Consider the following 27,262-nt stretch of genomic DNA (forward strand, 5'->3'; position numbering starts at 1 on the left):
CTTGTGTGTATTTTAATTCATTTTAACTCAGGTTTACACAAACGGTCCCCAACCTCTGGCCCACGGTCCCAAAGGTCACACAAAACTGCTTACAGTAGGGAAAGTATCCAAGAATTAAAACTGTTGCTGAGAGAAGAACGTCTGATGCAACTCACCACATCAAGTCACAGCTGAGGATTGTTACTCCACATGCAGAGTTATATGGGAAAAGCAGCCACGTGATAGCCTGGACTTCACAAGAAGCCAAATTTCAAGCTGGTTTAAAGCCCATACAGAATGAAGACTGCTGTTGAGACTTGTAAGTGAAAATAACACTATCAAAATGCGTTATTGTAAAACCTTACGTGCAGAAGATTGTTAGGTAATTCCCCCAAAGTGAGCAGTGGACTTCTCATCAAACCCAGGTATGTGTCTGCCTTAGAGGGACTCCTCAGACCAAAGACCAGAAAGGGGAAGTCAAAGCTGACAGCTGTAGCACAACTCAGTACGCATGTTTTGTCCTTTACCGTGGAGAAACAGACAGCAATGACCATTCACCAGCAGCCAAGCACTCTGGCACACCCCACGCTCCAGCTGCCACAAGGAGGGCCTTCTATGTGTCATGGAAAAGGCCACTTTCCATTTGAGGTGTACAGCATCAGGGTCTTCCCAACGCAAGCATGAAATATACTTCTTGAAGAGCAGCTTCCACAGCAGGGGAGTCTCCGACTTCATGGGATGCCTGAGACTGGAGAGAACTTCTGGAAGTCATTTGGTCCAACGCTTCTGCTCAAGCAGGACCACCTGGAGCCAGTTGCACTGGATACAGGTAAGCTCTCTTTCACCACGTACGAGCTTCTGCCTCCTGATCTCTTCCGTACCTCTTGACCTCTCCACAGCTACCACAGCAATGAGGATGCCAAACATGTACACAAATACTCTAACATGCTTCAGAAATACACATTCCCACCCATGGCACTGAGTAGGACAGAACAGAGAGAACAGGTTCTGAACTATGTGGACAGAGCAGTTTCACGTGGAAGGATATGTCAAATGAGCTTGGCAGGTCTCAGCTCCATCTCCAAGTGTATGAAGCTGACCCTGAGGGGTCACCCAAGCTTTACAGCTCATTCAGTCTAGACTCCCTCTTAGACACTGCAGAAACATAAAAGCCCAGGAAGATTACTTTCTCCTGGCATTTACCAGAAGAGTCAAGCAGCAACAGGGTGTGAGAGGGCACTTCACATCCACACCAACATCTGCAGCAGTGGGCATGTGCTGTCATGCTAGACCCCTGTGCCAAAACCAGCTGGCACCAAATGGCGTTCCCACCGGCAAGAGGAATGAAGATGTAAGAGCAGGTGAATGCCTGAACTAGCCTGCCAATACAAAATCAGGGTATGGCGTGGTGCCTAAGTGATGGCAGAGCCATGGCAAGACTGTGCCAAGGCAAAGGAAGTCACCAGCATGCTGAATTAGTGCTACAAGAGGAGCAAAAAGCACAGTGTTATGAGGCTCTGGGATAAGTCTGGCCACGGGGAACAGTGTTGAGATGGATTCTTTCAGCACTGCAGAGCCAGCCTCAACAGACAGATGAGGCTCAAGAGCAACCACGCAGGCCTGAAGCAGTCTCAGTTCTGCTTCTGCAGCCAGGAAAAGAGCAGATGATGACAACAGCAAACACCTTGCCAATGACATCCTAAGTTGACCTTCTAGGGATTAAAGTGACACTAAAGTCTTACAAAGAATGAAGGCCAAAGAAAGCTTTCCATCACTTCTCTGAGAGTGAAAATTGGGAGCTTCACCAGGCCCTGTACAAAACTTGTAGGAGGGGTAGGCAAAGGAACCTTCAGGTAGAAGAACACCTCTGAAATAATTTAAATACCTGAAACTGAGTTTAAAAAATTATTCAATCCCTGCAAGCAGCAAAAGGATAGAAAAGAAACCTTTGGCAGGGGAATGCATCCAAATAGGGCAAGAAATTAGTTTAGGCAGCAAGAAAAAAAATGAAGGAGCAGATTGAAACTTGATACAGCAGCTGAGCTGAAACAGTGGCAGATGAATGCCTTATTCCACAGCCTGTTCCAAGGGGAAGGAAGAAGGAAGAAGGAAAAAGGAGACAATAATGCACCTTGGGCAGATACTTCAAGTACACAACCGCCAACTTTTATAGAAGGATACAGTGTGTCACAGTGGCAGCATGTACACATGGAAATTCATGAAGAAAAGGAAATTACTATCAAAATTTTTATTAATATTTGAGGATACTCATTGGATCCTCATTGTATCATGAGGATATTCACTATAATTTCTGAAATAATTCAAGTTCCAGTTAAGTGTCAAATAAAAAAAAAAAAGGTGGACATTTAAGCAGATTTTTTAGCCCATGCTAAGTCAAATTGATTAAGAGAGGTATTGTACTACATTAGCATCACGGTTCAGTGGAAATGAGCAGGGAGGGACACAGGAGGTCTGGGGCATGCACCTCATTTACAACCCTCAGCATCTCACCACAGATTAGCTTTGCAAGCTTAAGCAGTCCTTCAGAAGAGAATCTAAATTATTTGCAGTCAAAACAGTTCTCCTGTTACACGTCCCTCCTCCTTTTTTCCATCAAAAACCACAAGTGTGTCAGGCAGCACTGGGTGCAGGACTGAGGTGGGTTGACCCTGGCTGAATGCCAGGTGCCCACCAAAGCTGCTCTATCACTCCCCTTCCTCAGATGGACAGGAGGGGAGAAAACACAACAAAAGGCTCCTGGGTTGAGATGAGGTCAGGGAGAGATCACTCACTCAGTTACAGTCACAGGATACAGGGGAATCACAGGCTCCAACACCGGGAGCACCTTCTCCCTCTCCTTCTGCACTGACCTGGGTGTCTGCAGGGCTGTTTCTCTCACATATTCTCGCTCCCCTCTTCTCTGTCCATAATTACTTCTGTACAGTAGCTTTTCTTCCTTCCTAAATGATATCACAGAGGCGCTACCACCATCTCTGACTGCCTTGGCCAGCGGCAGGCCCACACTGGGGATAGCTGGCATTGTCTCTGTTGGACATGAGGGCAGCTTCTGGCAGTTTCTCACAGGAGCCCCCTCCAAGTACTCCACCTCCACCACTACCAAACTACCTGGCTGTGCAAACCCAATATAAGGACATAAGCGACAGAGCCATTTCATCACAAGGTAATGAAATTTCTGCGAACTTCAGTGGTGTGAGCAGATGAACAAAATGAAGCTATTCTAAATTCTGATAGTTCACTCAGTGTAATTTGTTTGAAAATTGTGTTTGAAAAGTTAAACAGGATGCTAACGTGGACTTGGCATGCCACAAAATGAAAAGGCAAATAAAGAAAACATTTGAAGTAAGTTTGTCTTTAAAACACAGCGGGCCTTTTTCACTACCTAAAATACTGTTCAAGTATGGGAGCTGTGTTCTAATTCATTCCTGCAGCGACCTCTCTGCTTTACCTCTGCATTACCTTAAGAGTGCACAGTAAAGCTTAGTAGCTCATCAGGCAAATGTCTGCTTCTACTAATAAGAAAAATCAGCCACAATAAAAGGCAGACGGCATTTGCTGGATGCAAAAATTTCTCTGCAATTATCACTTAATTGTCCTTCATGGGCCAGTACTGGGAGTCTCATACTTTCCCCTTAAGGTTGCTCCCTTCTTCAGCACTTTTCTTAACTGTCTACTTAATTAGTCTTCCTTCCTGGGCTTAATTGTAAATTTGTTTTGATTAATTAGCCTCAGAGCTGACTTGGCACTAACTGAAATACAGGAGAACTACTCAGTTTCTTCAGTGTACAGGCTACTGCATCCTAGGGGAGTTCGCTCTTCGTCAGCAATAAAATTCCAAGTTCAGATTCTGTTTGAAAAAAGCTTTTTCATTACTAACTTTCATTTCTTGGAATTACTCCCACTGTATCACAACACAAAAATGTTGCTAACATAAAGAAATGATAAACTTCAGCAAGTTCAGGCCTCTTTTTCAGTGGATTATACATCATGCTCATTACCTGAATGCTGTAATTTCAGAGAAGACAACATAATTGATCTTAAACCCAACTAATTGTATCACTACTAGAATCCAAACCAAGAGTGTAGGTTACCAGTACAGACAGCTGCGTCCTCGTGGCACCAACACCAGAAACCCTTACCCATACCTATCTCTTTCCAAAGTTATTGAGTTTCATTGAAAACCCTTTGCATAACCAATCTGCAAGACCTTTGGACACTAATACAGCTCTTCGTTATATTTACACCTCTCATATCACTCCTTTCCTCTCCCTCTTTATGGTACGTTGATTCCAGTAGATACGCGCACAGCGTTATCATGCATCTGCCATCTTGATCAATTCTCATTTCAGTTACTGCTGCTGAAAACTCAGGAAAAGGCAACTTTAAACACCAGGACACTGAAAAAAACTAATAAGATGAATGAAATAATGTGTGTTGACAGCTATCGCACCTACTTAACAAACTTCCTAAATACTAGTCAAGACTAGTCTTCAGTTTTTCAAATTTAAGTCCTTAGCTATCAAGCTGCAAAGAGAAGTTAAAAGTCTTATTCTAGACATTAATATTCTTTCCTGTGAACACTTTCAGATTTGTATCTCAGCTGAACAGTCAGACTGACAAACATTTTGCTTCTTCCAGCTCCTTGTTTCAATCACTGTTCCTCTTGTGCTTCATACGAGAGACAACTGCAGAAGAAATGCAAAGTACATGTGGTTTTACAACCTTTTGTGTACATCTTTGCTTGGGCACAGAAGCTTAACTGAAGCATATCAGAACAGGAGCTTTGTGGGTGGGCTTAAGGACACAGGGCAGCTCTGGCGGCACATCTTTTCATGTATTCCTTCCCTAATAACCTGCAGCTGACTGTTTTGACTGATGATCAACCACCGCTTTCATTGTAGAATTGACCCATAGGAATCATTTTGGCTGTCAAATCCTAAATGAAGCTTGTCCACACAATCTGAGAAAAGTTTGGCTTTGAGATCTCTTCTGACTGCATTTGTGATCATCCATGAAGTGACAGGATATTCTGCAAAGGAAGTGTACGAGCTTGGAAAGATTAAGATATTCAGTTACAACAGCTGTCAATACCATTAAAGAGGCACGGTCCATGCTCTTCAGTTAGATGTATTATCCGCAATCAATCAGCACTTAAAGTAAAGCCTGCATTACAAAAGGCATCATGCAGAGTCTATACATCAGTAAAAATGTGAGAAATATTCCTTCATGCTGAAATGCCTTTTCAGCTGTTATGAAATGCGGAAATAGCTCTTTAGGTTTATTGTATTCCCCAAATGTTAATTTAAAATCATCTGCAGATAACCAATTTAGCTGTGCACTCGAAAAACAGAAGAAGCTGTATATGTGCCTCAACAGTTTGTTTTATTGGTCCTGTTTATTTTTTTCTGTAATTACTCAGCTCACAATCTCCTATTTTATGTTTACAGAGTTGTACAAATATGGATGTGCATACACATCTGACAGTTCTGCAATTATTCTTCTGCTTCTTTTACTAAGCTTTGCTTAGTAAAACAGGAACAGCTTTCTAACCAAACAAAACTACAAAGAGACAGATCTGCAGAAGAACCTACTAACCTGTAATTTTTTTCAAAGGGAGCCAAAGCCTTCAAAACTCTGATGTTTTATTGTGGTGGGACTTCTCAGCTAAGCTCCTTAAAACAAGTCTCTGGATGTTACCAGAGTACCTACTACAGAATACATGTACCTACTAACATGAAGCTGAAATATTTGACTTGGCTTTTGTTTCCAGCTCTCTCAATTACTGTTGACAGAAAGCAATGAATTAATACACTAAAACAGGGATATCCTGCAGGATATCACTATGCATCCTCCAGGAACAGTATGTATATCTCACAGTCAGCAGAAAAGGCCTTGTCTCTCACACAACAGTGCTCCCAGCTTCACTCCACCACAGGTAACACCGGCTAACCACTGTCAGCCTAGCTTAACAAAAACCTGGCTAAACTGCAGTAGCCAGTGGAACGAGACTACTCAGCAGAGTAGAAAATATCCTGGTAAAAAGAATCACACATATGCAGGAAGAAGACTGCAAACTTCTCACATTTTGGAAACGGTTTTTTTATTTGCAAAATCCAATTTGGCCTGATGTACACAAAAATGCAGCCAAAACAAGACCAGGCAGAGGTGAAACATCTGCTGCTGCTTCTGACCAGCGACTGATTACTGATTGACACGCTGCAGAGCTCAGCAGCCATGGAAGTCCTGGAACTCTGAAGATCCTCTTGCACCTCCCCACACTACATTCAGGCTAATGACACAGAAGTAAATTTCATACAAGTGTCCAGTTGAATTAAAAAAATTAAAATGTAATCCTGGCCAACAGTGAACAATCCAGCTCAACCCAACAACTCCTGCAGTGCACTGATGATTTAAAAAAACAATTTTGAGAAAGTGGCTGCAACTAGTACAACATCCATGCTAACAGAATGAACCTAGCAGCATTCAGGACCAAGTCCTACTGTTAATGGCAACTGATTTACACTTCCTTGCAACAGAATTCAACTGAATTTATCTCCACCTGAAACACACTTCTTGCTCCCTTTCAAAAACCAGACCCTGATGGAACACAGAGGCCAGCAAAGAACAAACAGCTGTGCTTGAAGCCCCATCTACTGGCAAACAGTAGAAGTGTTGCTAAGCTACAGCAATATTCCAGAGAACATCCCTTGGCACAACTGGTATTGCTTCTCAAAAAAAGAAGTAAAACACAAACATTTTGAGATGTAGTCCAACTACAAAATGTTCTCTTCGAATCACACAGGACATCTCTCCCAAGAAACCGACTAATCAGAAAGCAACAAACCCATCCAGACTAAAAAGCAACATACTTTACCAAATTCACCCTATTCTGTTGACACTCCCAGACACAGAATTAGGAAAATGCAAACAGGCATGCTGACCTCAAACCTGCATTTGAACACCTGCACTTTCCAGCCTGTGTCAGGAAAAGGCCTCCACGTTACTTCTGCCTAAGGAAGCATCCTGAAGGACATATTTCTCACCACTTACTCTTGACCCAAAAGAAAACCAACTCAAAACCTTGCTGCAGTGTGCCAGTACAGTGCAGTGGGGGAAGACACATCAGTGCCTGGTATGAGAAGGGTAACATATCACTTCTCATCTGAGTCAACATCAAACTCGTATCTAGTAACTAAATGACTTTTTCTCTTTAAAATTTTAACTCAAACTGCTCACGGAAGTTGAGGCTGGGAAAAAAAGTTCCTTCTGTGTAGTCTGAACTCTGATACAAATAGTTCGTATCAAGACAGAGGCAGAACTAAATGGCAAAAGGCATGTTCCTGTTTCATCTTCCCAGTTACATGTTACCCAGTCATGAACGAAAAGATGTCACATAACCTCTACCAAGTATTTCCAGTGCGTCAGTATGCACCAGGTATAGGAACTACTACTTGAAAGAGCATGACAAAAAGTAGTATCTCAACCCACTCCCCAGCCTAAAGGACCTTTCACAGAAGCGTGGCAATCTTGGTGTCCAAGCCCTTTCACAGATACACAAAGTTAGCTGGCATCTGAACGCCAATTCATTTTTCCTACTTTAATGTATACTCTAGATTTAGCATAAAGATCATGGCCAAAATCATTTACGAGGTCAACACTCAACCCTCAAATCCTTAAAAGTTCTCGATTCCAATTCAATTTCCCTTATCTCCTCCTCTTTGAGGATAGCAGTGACCAGAGAGAGAAAGCACCCTATCAGAATAGCTGTAGTTTATCTTCAGCCAGAAGGAACATTGAAGAGCTTGGGAGACAAATGCTATGGATACCATCTGCTGTCTAGACTTGGCTTCTGGAGTATGTAGTATAATTACAGCTTTCCCAAAGGTCCTCATTACTATCCAGGAACACAGCAAGGAAATCAAAAGGAGATATTAAAGTAATATATTTGGCAATGACCTATCGCTGTTATGCAAAATAAAGCTATCAACAATGTTCAGAGCTAATCAGGCCACAGCTTCCACACAAAAGACACAACTGATAAGCTCCTACTTAAAAGCTTCTGCTTTACTATTGGAACTGGAGGCACTAATCATACAGCTGCCAGACAAGGAACAAATGCCTGTCATTAACATATTTAGAAGGCGGCTGGACCCCAGCGCACAAACATTTCAGCAGCCCATCTCCCAGACAACAATTACTGGAATGCAAACAGCAGGTTCATCATTTAAACAGAGATTACTCTAAGCAGTTTGTACCAGGCAGTTGTTAAGACTATCTATCAGATAGCTGAAGATGTCAACATTTTTTCAAGTGCTAAGTATCTTTAGGGAGATTAAGCATATTGATACAATTTGGAACAATAAATATACCCACACATTTCATACTTGTATCTTTCTGTCACTGGATGGCACAAGAACAGTAGTTGATGCAGAGTGAGGCCCTTCAGTATCTCATTTTAGTTTGACAGCAAACTACTGAGGTTCTTTTGGTTTTGTTCTCAACTCTTCTTATGTTTGATTTCACCTGCTCTGTTTTAATTTGTAATGTTAAGGTGGGCACACTAAAACATTTTTTGTATGTAAAAAGAACTCCAGAACATACAAAAGCTTGAAAAGTGTTTCAGCAAACTTCTCTGCAGAAGGTTCTTCACCTGACTTTGAGTTGCGTGAAGAGAAGAATACTTTCTTCGTTCAGAAGATTACGTATGTTATATCCATTTCCTACAAATAAAAACACAGTAAGTTTTGGGTCTTTAGGAGCTAATAGCAATTTTTCTGCTATTCAAAAGTTCTGTCCTATCTTCAGACAAGTGTATTTTTATTTCATATATTTTAACAGAAGAAAAATTAGTTCCTAATCTAGGATGCCACTTTTACAGACAGGTGATTGAATTTCAAGGAGACAACAAGGAATACAGCTAGTGCCATCTATTTTAACCTGTGGTAAAAATAAAGTGCATCTTTGCTTAGAAAATTTTTACTGAAAAGAATGTAACAGGCTTGAGCTCTCAGCTCTCAAAATGCCCAATAAAACTTTAAGGTGACTGAATTTAATTTATTCCCATAGAAACTATCAAAAAAATCTGCACATGGAAACCTACCTGCAGATCTTCACTTGAGATTTGCTCATTAACATGACCACAAAACAGAATTATCTGATAGGCTTTGAACATCGTGAATGAGCAATACCCTAACATTCATATGGCCACACAATGATCTACAGAGATCGCCTGCCACAAACACTGCACTCATTGCCCATCCAGCTATACTAAGACCAGCCAGGAAGAAGCAGGGAGGAATGGAGATAAACTATAGATCCTTATGGTCCATTGAAACTTGCAGCATTTTATAGAATCCACTTTCCCAAAAAGCAAAAATTGCCTCTGCAGATGCCCTAAACTTTTAAAAAAAAAAAAAAAAAAAAAAAAAAAAAGCCTAAAAGCATCAAGCCTTAATTGAACAATGATCTATCAGGACATCGTTCTGTTAACTTTTTCTGTTAACAGAAAAAAAGTTCACAGAAAAAAAGGGCTAATTTGTAATTTTCTAAGACAACCTCTTCACAAGAAAGCTATACAAAAGCTTTCTACAGCTTCATGAACAGCCTGCTTTAGGCAAAATCTTCTGATTAGCATCTTAACCCACTGATGGACAGTTTCCCATATGGAATTCATGTTCCTTTTATATCAGAAGGACAAATCAGGTCTTTAAATGCTCAACAACTCATACGAATTTACAACCCATTCAACAGGACATTCTGCACCTTCTATATACCAAGCACAAAGCACAAAATATGGAGAACTGACCCAAATAGATTTTCATAATTTTACATGGAAGAAAACAGCAAGCAGATGATAACCAAACCAATTATATTAGCTACCACTATATTAAGCTGTCTGTGATGTTTCCCCAACATTATAGCTAGTGACAGAACCAGAAAACCAAGAGAAATTTACTCTTAGAACCTGGTAGTGTCATCAAAACTTTGAGGCCAACTCACACAAACAAGCAGTATGTGAATCACTGCATTCAACAATTAGATTATTGACCTATGTCCAGTGTTGTGTCACGTTCCATTCTCCATAACTCTATACTTTCCCATTCTCTATTCCATCTCTCTTTCAGTCATTCAGTTTGATTTTGATTCCTAGCATGCTAATTCAGTCTCAACCATCCCCAACACATTTGTTTTAGACACATGTACTCACCTGGTGGAACATAGAAGGAGTCCCCTGCAGTCAGATAATATGATGTCTTATGTAACGTAACAATAATTTTGCCACGGATAATATGGAAAGCCTTAATGAAAGCCAAAGGATTCTAATATTAGCAACATTTCCTTTGGAAACATTTAAGGAAGTTATCCCAGAAAACATTTGCACACATGTTGTAACAAAAATAAAAACCAAAATAAGCTGGCAGAACTGCAACCCTTTTTTTTACCCTCACACTGCTGAAAAATAAGATGCACAACTCAAAAGGGGGATGGGGTCATCTTATTTATTTGATACTTCTGTCTTGCCTGCAAGATCTAGACAGTAAGTGCCCATAGACATACAGATTTAGTATGACACAAAGGAGGGCAATGTGCATGCAAAGTACCTCAGGAAAATGATTCATTAATGTTTATGTGCATTATGAGAGGGAAAACCCCTGAAAAACCTGTCAGCTTCATATGCTGCTTCCAACCAAGCTAAGATCTCCTGTTTACACTGTCAGTTTTATAAAAATAAGAAAAAAGCACACTTACTATTGTATCCATGTGGACAAACTGGTGTCCCTTTTCTTTAAGTGGTTTCAAAATCAATTTACCAGTTGCAAAAACAGATGTATTCAAATTTTTGTATATTTCTACCGCTTCATCTTTGAAGGAGCAAGCGTGACTGCTTTCAGTGTTAACACATTCTACAAAAAAGTTCAAGAGATTAGCATTAATGCTATCATGTAATTAGTCTTGTTACTTGCTCAGTGCATTATATATTGTTTCAGTGCAACACCTGCAAAAGCTACACTCAATATTTAGCCAAAAAATCAAAACACTTTTTGTTTCCCTCAGAACTTTCTCCAGAAGAGCAATGAATATTTCAATAGCTCACCTTCTTTTGCCCAATGTGGCATGAACAATTTTTTTTCTTATCAGTCTAAACACAGCTTATTTAATTCACAAAGTCCCTTGCTCACATCCCTTCAACTCACCTAGAACTACCTCCTCATTTGTTACTGGGTCCAGCACAATGGTTGGCTTAGAAGTATCAGCTAGGTTGTGATCCAAACTTGCAGGTATCTCTCTTCTCTCTGGGGAAACAAAGAAACCAAAACTATGCATTTGAAAAACTTAATTATTTAACCGCAACTTTTCCACAGTTCCAATGTCACATGTTAAGTACTTAAACTTGTTTTAATAAGTGAACTAAACAGACTGAATACACTTCATTTAAATAAAAGGAAACCATCCATAACAGTTTCTTGAAAATGTAATTTTCATTGAAATAATTTCTGTGTGTAATAGATGAAGGCTATCTAAATCCTAAGAAATTTCCCAGTGGAATGCCAACTATTTATCCTGTGCTATTAATAACAGTATTTACTCAAAAGCATCTGTATTTTCAGAGAAGTGCTTTTCCAGCAACAGAGGCTGAGAGGATATAAAATACAGGATGAAGTATGAAGACCAAGTTTTTTTGCTTTTACCTACTGCTGACAAAGGAGACTTAAGAGATAAAGCATTCTAAAGACTAAGCACATGTCCAATTTTTATTTTCTCAAGAAAAACCATTACAGGAATCTCACCGTATGTTGTAAATGTGAGAACTATCTCTATAATAAAAAGGATATAATAAAAAGGATTTTTCCAGAGCAGGAAATATCCTAAGAATCGATGACAACTCTACACTTTTCAAACAGAAAAGGGATGCTGGAAAATGTTCACAACTGAATAAACATCCCAAAGCTCTCTTGCAGAATTCTCATAAGCAGACAATTTTAGCTCTACAGTACACAAGAAATTTCTTTAAACGCAATCAGAAGCAGCATATTACAGGCAAGCTGATGCACTTTGTAGGCAGTCTTAGCTGCTTAAATATCCTTACACCAAGACAGTCAGGGGTAGGAAGAAAGTTGCTGTGTTTGAACAGCTCTGTTCCAACATAACCATCTCTGGTATAAAAAGAAACAGCATCAGGTGTACCTCTATAGCTATAACCACAGAATATTTATTGTATCAATAAGATTTGAGAATTCGTGCTAGAAATTTTACTCAGCCAACAGTCCCTTATATGCATCACTAAAACTCAAGGATGTGAGCAAAAAGACTATCTCTGAGGGTGGATGTCTGTTCGAGAGGAAATCGATCGCTTCTTGAAGACAGTTCAAAGCAACCAACAGCTCTGGTAAGATACAGCACAAACAGTCACTGCCAGCTCAGGTTCACATGTGCTGCAAATTATTTATATTACAACATAAACTGTACTTAGGTTGATCTAGACCAGGATCCTGTCTCCCATCAGTGGCCAAAAGCAGGTAACAGAGTAACGGCACTTCCATGGAACACTTCCCACCTCTAACCTGGAGCTCACACACTTTATTTAGAGTTGTTAATAGTTAAGTCTCCTGTTAATGTATCTACATCTTGTCTTGAATCTACATAATTATTTTTATCCACAATATTATGGGGCAGGAAGCACATAGTGAGAATGGTCATCTTATTCTCCTAAAGAACCCAGCTTTCAGTATCTTCCTGCCACACCTTCTAGTTCTTGTGTTTAAAAACAAACATACAAAAAAGCCAATAAAACAATTTATTTCTATTTCCCTTCTCTACACCACTTGTGATTTTATAGGTCTTTCTCATGCCTCCACAAAACTCTCCTGAGGGCTGAGGAGTCTTCACTACGTGGTTGCTTCTCTACAGAAGTCCTTTCATGTTTCTGATGAGCTTTCCCTGAACTTTCTCTAGTCCTACCACTTTCTTCTTGAGTTCAGGAATAAAATTCACATGAAACACTCTGGAAAATCAAAAATATTTACCAACAGTGACTGTTCTCTTCCTTATTTCTCTGATTACTATTTTAGCCCTGATTTGTTTTAGAACTGTGTTGGGACCATATGGCATTTTCCATGCTTGTTAGCATTTGTTTTATTAGTTCTATAACTTCACAGAGAAATGTTTCAGTTTCAAACAACAGCTCTAGACAGTCCCCATAAAGAAAGGCTCTTCAGCATTGAAACTTCTTTCAGATTGCACAGCAAAAATAATTTGGCGTTTGAATTGTGACTCTCCTTTCTGCACACTACATAAATATTTATTATCTTCTGGCCACAGAGGCTCCAGCAAAGCTTCCTTTCCCTGTTTGTTTAAACACAGATTTATAGCCCACTTTGAACCATTTTATGTGCTGTTCTTAAAGCTCTCTCTTCACCTACCATGTTGTGGTTTTGTGTTTAACCTACAAAAGCTTGAGACTCTACTAATACCATATACTGCCTTTTTAGATGTGATATTACAGGTATCAGTAAAACGACCACAAGTTTTTATAACTTAACTGTGCACATTAGCATCCTGATCTGAGCACAAACAGAAGTACAGTTTATTTTTTTTTCCTGCCCCTGCTTTAAAGGCACTTCTGGATATATTCTGTATTTCTTCCTTTCTTCTGAAAAGTTAACATTTTTAAAACAAGAATATACAGCATTTATCTAAAGCAAAAACAAGTTTTTCCAAATCACATTAATAGATTTTGTTATAAAATTATTTTCACCCAGATAGAGAATCAATTGTTTACAGGAGGAAAATCTTACAGCAATAGAGTACTGGATTACAGATAACTTTTTTTTTAAGTATCAAAAGGAAAAAAAAGTCTGTGTTCATACTTGTTTTATTCGTTTTCTGCTTGTGACGATCTTTCTTCTGTTTATTCTTACTGCAAGGTTGTGTATCTGGATGCACTAATCCACTAATCACAAGCCCTCCTGAAACAAAAGGAAGTTAAACAAAGTTTGCTAACTCACAGTAGCTTTAAAGGAATGCAAACTTGCACAACCAACAAGCACTTTAATTGAGAATATACTTCCTTGATGTTGAAATTTTCAGACAGCTTTAGAAAGCCAGAACAAGCCAAAAAGCTTTTTATTATTAAGAATTTTGGAGTGCAATGCAACTTGAGATATTTTAAAAATAATTTTTATCAAATTTCAGTCACATGTCATTTCAGAAAACCATGATATGAAAGCAATTTTTTAAGACAAAATATCAATTTTAGGAACACAAAGAAATATGTTCTTAAGCAAATTAGTTAATTAAGAAAAGACCAAATACTAAGATGAATTGTCAGAAAAAATCCAAGAGAACAAGATATATTTGTTCACTTAGGGAATTTAACACTGAGACTGGATAAAATATTACAGTATCTGGTCTGGAAAACAATTCTTACACAAAGAGAAATGCTCCAATGAATGATCCAGCAGATTGTCTCTTTTTCCAGTATTATACACAATCTCTGATGTAATAAACCTAATAGTATAGAGAAACTATTCTGTTCTTCTCTAAACAGTGAAGGTAAGGTTACTTAACATACTCTCCTGATACTATTTTCAGCTGACATGGGAATATCAGGAGAGAAAAAGACTACATGGAAAGGTGACTAAATAGCTAGTGACCATAAACAATCTTCAAAAAAAAAAATAAATACCCAATAGTAAGCATTTCAAAGTCCTCATGGCACAAGATCAACCCATAGATTTCTCTTTACTGCTCCACCACAAGGAAACAATTAGGTATTTTGAAACTAATACCTGAAGAGTTCATAGAATAGTTTATGCGCTCGCCTCTCCAATAGTCCAGAGGTTTTAGCCGTATCCTTTTTGTTCGACGAACGTTAGGTGTGTTGGAAGGCATCACTAATTTGAAGGATGACATAATTCACATTAAGCATGAAAAGAAAATTCAGAGATGGAAAATATTAAGTATCCTTTCCTGTTCTGCTGTATCACAAAAGGGGTCAGCACTTCCCAGCTGATATTTATATCACATTGATGTCATGACAGGAAAACGGGATCCAAACATTGACAAAAGCCCTTTTTTGTGTACATCACTATTTCACTCTCCTTTTTCTTAAATAATCACCATACTGACTTCACATTACATTTAGTTCTATGTGTCTTAGTGAATCACTGAGACATGGACCTTAGGAGCTCGAGCACAGGGACAGAAAACATGCTACAACTGGGAAGACAAAGCTCTCGACAAAGATTAAGGACCCTGCCTAAATCTGAGGGATTTCATTAGCAACAGTGAAAAGGCCCTGCCTTAGTTATGGCAAGGGGAGAGTAAGAGACTGCATATGCAGCTCCTCCCCCCTTCCAGATTCACAAGTCCCATTTCTGAGGTCCAGAAGAACAGCACTTCTGCCAAAAGAAACTCCATGCATTTCCAAGATTTCTCAGATATTTATCTTCAGACGTACTTATTACATAGTCTCAACTTTCAAGTTGTCTAAGCTGCCATATATGAATACAGTAAGATATATTTTAGTATTTGTAAGGAAGAATAAAAGCCCTTAAAGAGCTAAGAGCAAATTAGTCAAGAATATTTAAATGTTAAAAATGGTAAATACAAAAAACTTGATGAAATAGTTTTTGAAGGTAGACAACTAAAGTGTTGTGCATAAAATAATAATGAAGGCAATAAAAAAACCCCAATACAAAATAGACAAGCATGGGACTGCAATCGACTGCACACCAATTGTTCCATCCTATCCAGACCCAGACCACCACAGAAGGCAGGTTATTTGCACCGTCAGTTATACTGCATAAAACTAATACAAACTCACTGAATTGTAGCTTTGTCTTGAGTCAACTGTTTACAAATACATTCAGTGCAGGTAGCTCAGTGTGCAGCTGCAGTGCCAGTCTCCTTCAGCAGAGTTTACATCACATTGGAAATACATTTGTATTTACACACTTACATTATGATATTTTAAAACAATCTTACCTATTTTATGCCTTGCTATGTTGTCTGACAACGGATCTGTTACTTTGTAATTCAAGTCATCAAAATTCTCTGTAAACACATTCAAAAAACCACCACCATAGGCATTTACTATTCCTGACTTTTATCCAATACACCTACTAAAAGCAACCAAGGGTAATACAAACTGCAGTCCCCATGATAGTGCTCCCTCTTAACACACTTTGCTATAAACATGTATGAAACCCCGTGTAGATAAACAGTATACGCAATCAGTAAAGCTTGAAAATTACATGAAAACTATACATTCAAGTAAATATTCCTCAGACCTATCCCTCTTGATAAAACAAGCATTGCCAAATTATGACAACAAAGTGCAAGGTCATTCAGCTTTATGTCACTCAAACCTAGCTTTAGGATAAACTTCTTACCAGAACACACACAAAACCAGGTCTCTGAAGAAAGCACTGATGAACTAATAACATTTGCATATTCAATTTTAGCTCTAGAACACTAACAAAAAGACTTTTTATTTCCAGGGCTCATGTTAATTATGACAACATGTGCAATTCGTGAAGTGAAACTTAAAATCCAAACCAAACAAATAAAAAAAACCCAAAACAAACCAGACACCACAAACCAAACTGATCAACAAAACATCCCAAACCAGAATATTCTTGGGTGAACAGGCCATCAGGCTGTACAATTTGGTCCAGGGTGGCCTGAATAGATTGCATATAGTACCATCACATGGCAACACACCAAACTGATACAAACAGAGCCTGAAAAATTTGTTCAAAATATTTTGGAGGGATAACTTTAGGTAGGTTTGATGCCAAACCATGGAGGGCTTGTCCTTCCAAAGCTACCACAATGTAAAGCTAGCATATCACATACTTGAACAGAAATGTAATAGCCAATGAAATCTGCACTTGTTCTGGATAAGCTGAATACAACAGAAATTACTGAACCATCAGTTACAGTTTATAAGAAGCTTATACATAAAATGCAGAAAACAACAACTTTAAACATTACCTGAAGATGAATCATAATGTTCACAAGACTTACTGCTGAAAGCAAATTTATCACAATGTTCTAGGACAGGCCCACTGCAAAAGAATAAAAAACAAACCTGATAAAAGATGTTAAATGTCAAAGGAACATTACAGCACTACTATGAATATAAAATTTAAGTTCTTTTCAGATCATGTGGTCTGGGTTTTGTTTTTCTTTTAAACACCTGCCTATAGTGATTACACACTAAAGCAAATGACTGCTAGTTAGAAATCACGGGTCTGAAATTCATCAACTGCTCCTCTACTCCGTCACCAGGCAGAAAAATTAGTCTTCACACCTCCTCTCTAAACAGGTTTCCTAAACTTTTTCTTTTCTTCTCCCTTCCAGAATAAAGAGATCTGCTTCTGTAGCATTACCTTTCAAACAATTTTCCATATACCGTGATTATGGAATTGCTTTAAAGAAATGTTTTGCATACTATAAGGAATGGACAGTAAAACAGTTTGTATTTGTAATGAGTATTCTGTCATGAAATCTCCCCACAACATGACAATTTATGTGTGACTCCACCAGAGATTGTTTAGCAATCAAATCACTTCTAATGGGACCTCTCTTACAGCCTTAGCACCAGTATCCTTAACCTTCCTCCTTCCTCCATCTGTGGCTGTGCTTCACTGCTTGTACCGTGACGATGAAGTTCAGCTGTTATCCACCTAAACTCCAAAAGATGCGTTCAAATTATCTAAATTAGCAAACCTACACTACAGATTTGTCCAAGTAAGTCTGTAGTAGTCTCCCTTATAATTAAAAACCCCCAAATTTTCTGCAGAATGACTGCTTAAGAATTCAATAAATTCACAGGCTGCCACTCCTGTTTGCTTTGTCACTAAGTTCTCAATGCAGTGAAGGGGAAGATACATGCCTATCTACATGTACAAAGTTTGGATTGTAGATACAGCTCTGTACCACACTTAACAACTGTACTAATAAAGTTGCTGTTATTAGTTCTAGGAGCTCTGGTATTTCTGTTCCAAAATCACACACTAATGTGTAAGCAAGCCTCAAAGGAAAAAAATCCAATAAGGTAAGAAACTTACTATGACCCCTTATTTATGACAGAAAGAAAAATTTTACTAGTTTATTAACTGTATTAGTGCAGTATTTAAAACCCTCAAGCCTGAATCAATTCTTTTCTACTAGGTGCTTCACTAGTAGAGCACAGAATGGGGTAGTAGTACCAAACTGTTCTGTCTCAGTGGGGCAGAAGTGAGATTAAATTCAAGGTTTTCAGACAACTCAAGAAATTACCTTTCATAGTTCACAGCCTTCTCAGCCACAAAGGAATCTCTAGAAGAGAAAAAATTATTCTTAGTACATTTTAGTGTAGAGTCAATTTTACTTAATGAGAGGATCCTGTAGGTCAATAAATTTATATCCTGAACAAAACCATAAAAAAGATTAAAAAAATTTAAAAACAATGCAAAGAACAACTACTATAAACTGGTTTGAGACTCCTTCAACTTCCATCTTTAGACTGCCAATGACTAGAAAGCTACTTCCACAAAAATATATACAATAGCTGAAGAATTAAATGCTGTATTTTCTAAATTTCATTTAAAAAAATAACAAACCTGACGGTGAAGTTACTCTGTGGTGGTGGAATTGTGTTAAACTGGATCTACTACACAAGTCTCATGAGAACAGTTTAACCAGCACAAGCTTCCTCATGTGAAAGACACTAGATTTGGCACCCACATTTGAGAACAGGGTGTTGACTACCCCACTTGGTTTCTCTATTAACTATTCAACCAGTCTCAAACTATCTCGTAGTTCAATCGGGCCATCACTGCTTAAAAGTTAACAAGGTGTGTTTAATTATCTACCAAATTATACCACACTTGTAAGGAATCACATAAAAAGCTTACTGCGGTCCATGTTGCCTGTTACGTTTTCTTTTGTTATTTTTTATTTTCACATCTGACAATTTCTGTTTTTTCCTCGCCACGTTCTGTACAGAAGAGCTGTCAGAATCTGTTTGAGACTCCGTGTCCTCAGGGTTTGAGTAAACAGCTTCATTGGTTCTGCAAGTAATCTTTTCGGGTATCTTCCCTGAATTCTTGGCTGGCAACTGTTTCTTTTCAGACTTCTTCACACTGTCCATGGGACGCTGCAGTGCTTTCACAGGAGTTCGTTTATTTGCACCGCCAGGTGACTCCAGTGTGTGCAACACATTTCTAGGCTTTTCAGACACAGCCAATTTCTGAGTCATGGGAGTCCCTAATTTCTGACGCAGGGGTGTGGTGCATACGTCTTTCAGATCTACAGGCTCTCTTTCATGCTCTTCTTCACTAGGTTCACTGTCAGAACTCTTCTCTCTTTGTAACTGAGGTTTTTTATTACTACTTTTTTGGACAGATTTTTTAAGCTCCTTCTTTGGACTTACTGCCACTTTCTTAGCTACTTTAACTTTTGGAAGTTTCTGCTTAGCAGTTTGTTTCCTCTTATCTAAATGCTGAGAAGCTTTTGAAGCTGACTGCGTATTCTTGGAAGACTTGAGAGACTTTTTTGGAGACACAGTCTGTTCTTGCTGATGCCCAGATGAGGGCATAGGCAAATCTTCACTTGGCAGCACCCTTGTTTTACATTTTTCTGCATCAGATGCTTCTGTTTCCAATCCAGACCATGACAACATCAGTTTTTCAGCTAGTGTTTTCCAGGATGCGTTCTTTTTCTGGTTTGGAGAGTCTTGTCTAAGTGCATCCTTTTTAGTCTTTCCTATCAATACACGAAACATTTGGACATTAATACCTTTTTACGTTGAACCTGACATCTGAATGCATAAAAATAAACCAAAAAATCAAAATGGAAAAACAAACAAACAAAAGCCATTGCAAAACCAGGTTTGCCCCCGAAGGCTAAAAGAAGGCCTTCTCTAAACTATAGTGTATAAAAAACATTTTAGTTTACTTCCAGTATTTCCTAACAGAAAAAAAGGGAGCAGAAATGTTACATTTAGCTTGCTTTCCAGTTTTCAGTGTTTCCTGTTACAAACCCCTTCACAAGTAATTCCTAAAACCCAATCCCCTTCAGTCTGAAGCACGTGTCTTAAACTCCTTTCTACAAATAGGAGCAAAAGTTTGCAGGTACCTACCTTCTACACCTGCTCATAAGAAAAGGTAACACTGCTAAATTAATTTTTAGCATCCTATAAGGAAGGGCAAAGAGGGTGGGAAAAGTGAAGACACTCTGTCTCACTGCCTCATACACACCCAAATTTAACTGTGCAACTGAAACATCAGAAAGGAGTCCATTAACGTCTCTCATCTACTTTATTATAATTTCCTAATAAACCACCACAAAATAATCCAGTAATATGACCTGGAAAGAAAAGTTTAAGGAGCTGTTAAAGAACTTACCTGTATGAGTACCCTTGAACTTACCTGTATGAGTACCCTTTTGGCTTTGAGATTTAAGGACCTCTCCTTCACTGTTAGAGACTGGATCTGACTTTGACGTTCTTTTGAAGTCAAATGCTCCAACATCCAGATTATTCGGTTTCTGTTTAGTAAGTGCTTCAACCTGCGCTTCCCTGTTCTTGCCTTTCTTACTCTGTGTCTTCTTCTTTTCAGAGGGCTGAGATTTAGAAGCAGGAGTTGCAGAGCCATCTTTTTTCAATTTTTTGTTCTTACTGGGTATTGAAATCCAAGAAGTAAAAGATGCACCACCTGATTCATCAATTAAAAATTCACATTCATTTTCGATTTCTATATCTTGATCTTTCATAGGAGGAGGTGATGGGGGTGATAGCGAGGCTGAATACCTACAGAAAGGAGGGACAGTGACAAATCATTTTGGGCAGTGGAGTAAATTGACTTTTAATCTTTCAGATCTAGTGGTGACTCCAGAACACCTAAACACAGTACAGAACGTTCTTCAGAATGCATTCATTCATTGCTCTTTAAGCTTCCAAAAAGAGCACCAAGGCCTGCTTCTTCTTGCTTTGGACAGACGCTGGACAGTCAACTTCCTATGTAACCTGTCAGATCCAGACTAGCTCTGAAAAGGACTCCTTGCTCACTGTAAACTTCAAAATCGCATAAGGCTTTCCTGAATCCTCTAGGCTACCTATCAAAACACCTCGGGCTCTATCTGAAACACTATTCAACAGACACTATTCAACACACTATTTTACTGGCAGACAAAACAATGAGCATTGTTAAATCCTACACAAAATTTTGACACAACCATTCAAACCCTTTCTCAAGTGGCATTTTTAATGTTGGACATTAAAATGTTACATAGTAATGCTGGACTATCCCAAAAAATGCTCCCAGGCTTTGATTATAGATAAAAGGATGTTGTTCCCATATTCAGACCAGAGTTATTTTAATAGCAATTAATGTTCCACATTAAGCCTCAAAACAAACCTCTGTCGAAGTGTTCCAGTTGCTACAGTTGCTAAGAGAGCTGAAGAGACAGTCTTCTCTTTCTGCATACAAGATGTAGCAACAGGTTCTGTTCCTTGCACAAGAACAACCTGCTCATCTCTCCCAGTCTGAGGTACTTCCAAATTTTCAACTTCTCCACAGCTCTTTGCTGCAGCAGGTGTATTCCAGCCATCAAAACACAATCTATGTATGAAAAACAGCATTCAGACATATTGCTATAAATCTTGTGAGTGCACAATAAAGTATTGTGAGGTAGAACAGATGCTCCTGCTGACATTGTCTCAATTGTTATGAATGAGCTTCCCTTTGGCAATTTGCTTGAACACAGCTTAGCTGGAGTACTTCCCAGCACAGTAGCAAGTGTCCAAAGCAACACAGGCCACTGGTGACTCTTGATCAAAGTAAAAGCTGCTCACTAAGACAAATTCCTAATTTGTCCTAAGGTGCTTCAGAAACTGCCAGGTTTCCTAGACCGTAGGTACACTGTCTTCCCAATCTCACTCCACCAATGGGAGTCAATGGGATCAGTGTCAGTCCATCTCTATGATCTACCCCAGAGGCTCAGTCCTCCAGGAAAGTAGAACTGTGGAAAGCACCACTGGCCAATATTGCAGCTGGGCTTCATATTATCCAGTGGGGAGATAAAGATCACAACTTAAGTTGTTCTATTTCGTATAAAACACTTGTCTATTCAGAGCGAGAGGAACGACGGCTGCTCATTTCTACTTTAACAAATTCTTGTTACCTTCTAAGGTCAACACTATCAATAGGATTCCCTGAAAAAGTTTGGACTACCTGAGAAGCTGATACTTTGGTGAATTTTTCTGCAAAGAAGAGTTCAAGTCTGTTCTGACAGGCCTCCTACACCTGGGTGCTGCACTTATCACCAGAACATTTAATAAAAAATAATTCTGCCCTTTCTAAAAACAGATATGGAAATTTTCTAAAAAGCCTGGAATTATTTTTTATGAGTTCACAATCTAAACTTATAACTGATTGAAACACTGCGTTGATTTACTCTAAGGTAGAGGGCACACAGGGGATATAACACCACAACCATGTTCAGCTCTACTTACTTAAGTACAGGAGAACTTCTCCCTTTCTCCACAGGAAAAGGTGATCCAACAGACCTGTGATCATCCTCAGGGTCCAAAAACAAGGTAGGACTTCGGCACAGCACTTCAACATCTTCTAATGTATTTTTTTTGCTTTTAGACACAGGAGACTCTGTTTTTTCAGAAACAGCTACACCATCATGTATTGCAGGCTTCAAGGGTGATTCACAAGACTGTCCTGCTATATATATAGAACAGGTTTAATTCCTCTACTCAAAACTTCACAAAAAAAACCTAAAAAACCTTAATTCAGTAATAGCAGGACCAACCTCTGCTGCTGACTGGTTTTAGCAGTGATGTAGATGAGGATTCTGGAGAATTACAGGCTTTTTTCACAGACTTGTTTGATCCTGCCTTTGGCTATCATAGTTGGTAAGAAATAATGAGACAAAGTAAAATATTTGATAAAGCAACAGTATTTTGACAGGACTACAAATTCCTACAGAACACGATATACTTTCCTTCTCTTAAATCATACTCATGTGAATCACAGTTCTATTTTAACTAAACACTTCAACTTTCTATCAAGTAAGACTTTCTAAAAGTAACTGTAATTTCAAATAACAGGAAAAACGGCAAAAATCTATATGCAGCTTTAAACAGGCATCCTGCTGGTCTCCAGGCAAGCTATTCTTTTCATTAGAATGAATTATTTTAAACAATTTAATTCACCCTTCTTAAGACAGGATGAAGTTTTGCAAGAAATTATTTGACATTATATGGTTTTATAACATCAAACTACAGTAAACAAACACCATTATAAAAGATGCCTGTTCTCAACCCCGCCATTAATGGAATATCCTATTTAAAAAAATAGAATCAAAGCATGAATACTAAATATACAAACTAGATTATTGGCATCATTCTCCCAGTACACTAACAAGGCCTTCAACTTATTTCCACTCTTCAAGATACATATATATAAAGTTATTATACAGATAACTATTTATCAGGAGTTAACAAGCTTTTATACAAGCATCACCTTTCAATTCTACTGTTCGCCATCCAGTTAAGAACTGTTTCCATATATATGGCAAAGTGGCCAAAACCAACTCCAACGGAGTCCCAGAGAGCCATACCCACCCATCAGTAACCAGGCAGCGTGCTCCAACCTATATAAGCTATTAAATAAATCTAATTATAGAATATAATTATAGAATATTTACTGTTTGAGCACAACAAACTAAGAAGAAAAAACATTATCAACAACTACTACAGATGGTTAAATTGTAGCCTATATACTGTTACAAGCAGCATATGGAGCTTCTTCAATGCTCATACAGAACTAAATTTGTACCCCAGTGAAACTGTACCCAAAGCTACACTGTGATGCTGCCATAACTAACTTACCTTCTGGCTCTGCGTTGAAGTCCTCTTCCCACTTTTGACAATAGGAGCTGGGCAAAGGGTTGCATTTGGAGAGTTTATTGTAAGATCACTGCTGCAACCTATGAAGAAAACACTTTAAGTATGGGGATCTTGGAATTGTCCAGGTCTCATTTATTTTAACGAGTTGCTATAGCTTGTTAAGGTCACGTAAATCCAAACAAGAAAGAATTGGCTACTCAGGAAAGATTACCTTTGTCAGACAGCTAAGACACAGTTTTAAGCAGCTAGGAAGAGGGTTCTTTTCAAGTCCCTGAGAAAAACTTTATTTTTATCCATTTTATCTCTAATTTTTATTTCTATCTACTTACCACTAAATATAATACAAAGAAGAAATTATTTCTTCTTTTACCAGCAAATTGAGTAAAACACTGAATAAGAACTTACTTTCAAAACAATCCTGAATGAGTTTCAGTACATTTTGACCCGGTTGTATATCAATCTTAGTTCTAGAAAGAAAAGGAAAAAATATTTTAAATCAAAAATATCAAATGTTCCTATCCCAGCAATATTAAAGCAGCAAAGTTGTTACTTCTCAGTATTTTAAATTATAATTTCCCTTAGTCTCAGCTTCAATATAGTTTTACCTATCATTTCCACACATAGATATCTGCAAAGAAACTTGTCTAAATAAGAATTCCAGGGAAAAAAGCCTCACTGCCACAGATTATGATGAGAATGAAGAATTCTCTCTACATAAAAGAAAACACACAACTACTTCCCTGAGGTAAAAGAGCTTTGGGATGAAGAGAGTCTCTCTTGAAATAAATATTTTTGGGAAAAAAGTGAGCGATTCACTAGCCAGTCAATGTTGATCAAAACCAAAATAACACTAGAAAAGCCATGGAGTATTACTCCCATAATAATCATTATACACCTTCAAAACCAGCTAATTTGGTAGATTGTAAACTCGTGAAACGCAAGTCTAAAAATGGATTCCAGTAACAAGAACTTCACAGGCTTCTGACATGCCTTTAAAGAACGTTACAGCACTGCAAATACTCCAGCTCATCTCCAGCATTTACCAGCAAGGTCCAAATATGCTGGAACTCTGTGTGGGCTTCATTTCTCTACTTCCTGAAAGGCAAAATGTCTGCACAGACTACTCCATCTGTACTCAGGCAGCCTAGTTAGGGGTACCTTAGGTATAGCTACACCACAGTTAGCTGCCTCAGCAAAAGGAAACAAAGGAAAACCTTGGGGCTTTGTCCCCCAGTACTATTTGCTCCTCTCACCACCAAGAAATTTGGGAAACATCGTATGATCAGTTTTACAGGATACACCATATAGCTTTGACATTACGCTCTCAGATGAAAATCCACATAAGTTTTCCAGAATCTAAGAATAAAATTTTAAATGCAAATTACCCTCCTCCATGGCAGAATCTTGCTCTGTAGTCTTTTTTTAAATGATCCTGTGAAGAAATAAGAATCAGTTTTTACTGAGCATAACGACAATTGACAGGAAAACAAGTAAGCAGATATCAAGAATTCTCAAGCCATTGTAAACTAGTGGGAGAGTGGAGTTACTGCAGCCCTGTTTTCCTTAGAATGCCACAGCAGCTACAACCCCTGTAACAACTGCCAGAAATTCAGCTTTCCACAAGAACCATCAAAGCACTTGTTGCATTCAAAGTCAGAGAGTCTTACAGGAGACTTAACGTGACAGAAATCACAGAGAATCTAAGGATCTGGTTACTATTTACACAACCGTAACGACTGATCTTTTAAGTAAGGAAGAGGAACGAACTACCACAAAGCAAGCCAGGACCTAACCTTACAACACATCGGCTGCTGTGTGTTAGCTGCTCACGTGATGATTCCTACCCTGTTTGCCACAGGCACGACCACGCTGACAGGCAGTGGGAGCGCATCGCTGTGCCACGGTGAAACTACGGCCTCAACCAAGTCCCAGTGCCGCCTCACACCACTTGAAACCCGAATATAATCAAAGTCATTCAAATAGAAAACATGACTCCGGTCGCCTACTACCACAGCTAGAGCAGTAACACTTCAAACGGCAGCATTTTATCAGCGTTACCTTCTGTGTAAACAAGCGAATTAAAGCCGCTGACCTGGAAACAGGCGAAGGCTATCGAGGATACAAGAGGGAAGAAAGGTCAAGCAAAATTCAAGAGCTAAGCAGAGTGCAGTTTTTCACAGATATGACAGGAAAACATCTCAAAAAAATGTAAATGTTTAGCCTAAAAACAACTATGACCTCTCATTCATTTGTGTAAATTTAAAAAGTACGTGCAGTATGGAGATTATCCAGTCATAGCACAACAGAATTCAGTTCATTTTTCTGAAGTTTGCCATGCTGACAGTACTTTACACTTCTTTGCGATCCCTCTTTGGATATTACTTCTGGTAACAAAAACAACGAACACCAAGTATGGATTGATTGCACTGCAAACTTTCAACATCGGCCTTCAGTGGCAGAAGGAAACTCTAGGTCACACGGGAAAACAACTGACCAAAAGCCATCCCTTCAGAAACTGTGCAGAACCACACTCCAGTCAATCTGACACTCGGTCTGAAACCTCTTCCCCTTGCAGCAGAGCGCAGCACAATCCCCTGGCATGAAGCCCTTCGCACTAAAGAGACTGCAAATCTCCTGTAACGGACCTAAAAGTGCTTTTAACAGTTCATTTATGAGCGTGTTCGCATCGCCCTGCACATGAAGAGTTTTAAAACTCACGATGAGCACCATTGTGGCGCGCCTGGACGAGAGTCCGGCTCCGTACGCGCTCACTCGCCCATGGAAGGCGGCTCTCCAGAGGCAGCGTGAGGGGAACGGGGCTCCCCACAGACCAGCCCTCGGAGCACAAGTGTCTGTGCCCGGGGCCCGTACTCCGAGCTCGCTGTGCGCCAACCCCGGCCCCGCTCTCCTCAGGGAAGAGCGGAAGACCCCAGGGTGAGGTGGAAGGGCGACCCCGCCCCTCCCCCGGGAGCGCGCCGGGGACCGCACCTCCGGCTCTCCGGAAGGACCGGCCGCTGACCTCAGCACAGCGCCCAGACAGACCGACAGGCAGGCAGGCAGGCAGACCGACAGGCAGGCAGACAGACCGACAGGCAGGCAGACAGACCGACCGACAGACCGACGTTCCCCGCTCTCTCTCACCAAGGCCTCCGCCATCCCGGGACGGGGCTCGCGCGCGCCCCGCGCGCCGCTTTCGAACCCGGGCGCCTTTCCCGCCGCGCGCGCGCCCACCGCCGGCGGGCACGGCGGCGCCCCGGCCACGCCCCCCCGCCCCCGCCTCATTGGTCGGCGGCCGCCGCGCGCCGGCCGGGGACGCTACTTTTGGCGCGCGCGCTGTGGCGCCTGCGCAGGGAG

At 39.6% G+C, this 27,262-nt stretch overlaps 1 protein-coding gene across 3 annotated transcripts; it reads right to left on the minus strand.

Annotated features, from left to right (window-relative positions):
* Positions 1-1,276: 1,276 nt before the first annotated feature.
* Positions 1,277-27,093, minus strand: CENPC (centromere protein C). Of its 3 annotated transcripts, none has more exons than XM_050338621.1 (18): positions 27,050-27,093; positions 25,294-25,340; positions 24,314-24,375; positions 23,891-23,988; positions 22,810-22,900; positions 22,502-22,718; positions 21,405-21,608; positions 20,418-20,797; positions 18,903-19,752; positions 18,286-18,324; positions 16,996-17,069; positions 15,985-16,053; positions 14,787-14,891; positions 13,866-13,964; positions 11,193-11,291; positions 10,747-10,901; positions 10,205-10,295; positions 1,277-8,717 (listed from the first exon to the last, which is right to left on the minus strand). In XM_050338621.1, the coding sequence occupies exons 1-18, from the start codon at positions 27,062-27,064 to the stop codon at positions 8,644-8,646; spliced, it is 2,769 nt and encodes a 922-aa protein (XP_050194578.1). In that variant the 5' UTR covers positions 27,065-27,093; the 3' UTR covers positions 1,277-8,643. The 3 variants fall into 3 exon arrangements, with proteins under 3 accessions (XP_050194578.1, XP_050194577.1, XP_050194579.1); XM_050338620.1 differs by having other exon boundaries at positions 22,502-22,721; XM_050338622.1 differs by lacking the exon at positions 15,985-16,053 and having other exon boundaries at positions 22,502-22,721.
* Between the last annotated feature and the right edge of the window lie 169 nt (positions 27,094-27,262).

The sequence above is a fragment of the Myiozetetes cayanensis genome, unplaced genomic scaffold (assembly GCF_022539395.1).
Source record: "Myiozetetes cayanensis isolate MyiCay16 unplaced genomic scaffold, myiCay2020 scf7, whole genome shotgun sequence".
NCBI classification, from domain to species: Eukaryota; Metazoa; Chordata; class Aves; order Passeriformes; family Tyrannidae; genus Myiozetetes; species Myiozetetes cayanensis.

Excerpts from the sequence above, each read along its gene's own strand:
- CENPC (XM_050338620.1), bottom strand. Across the intron at positions 21,609-22,501 it reads AGAAGTTCTCCTGTACTTAA|ATTGTGTTTTGATGGCTGGA; the intron begins GTAAGTAGAGCT and ends TTTCATACATAG. Across the intron at positions 10,296-10,746 it reads TTGTCCACATGGATACAATA|GCTTTCCATATTATCCGTGG; the intron begins GTAAGTGTGCTT and ends GCTTTCATTAAG.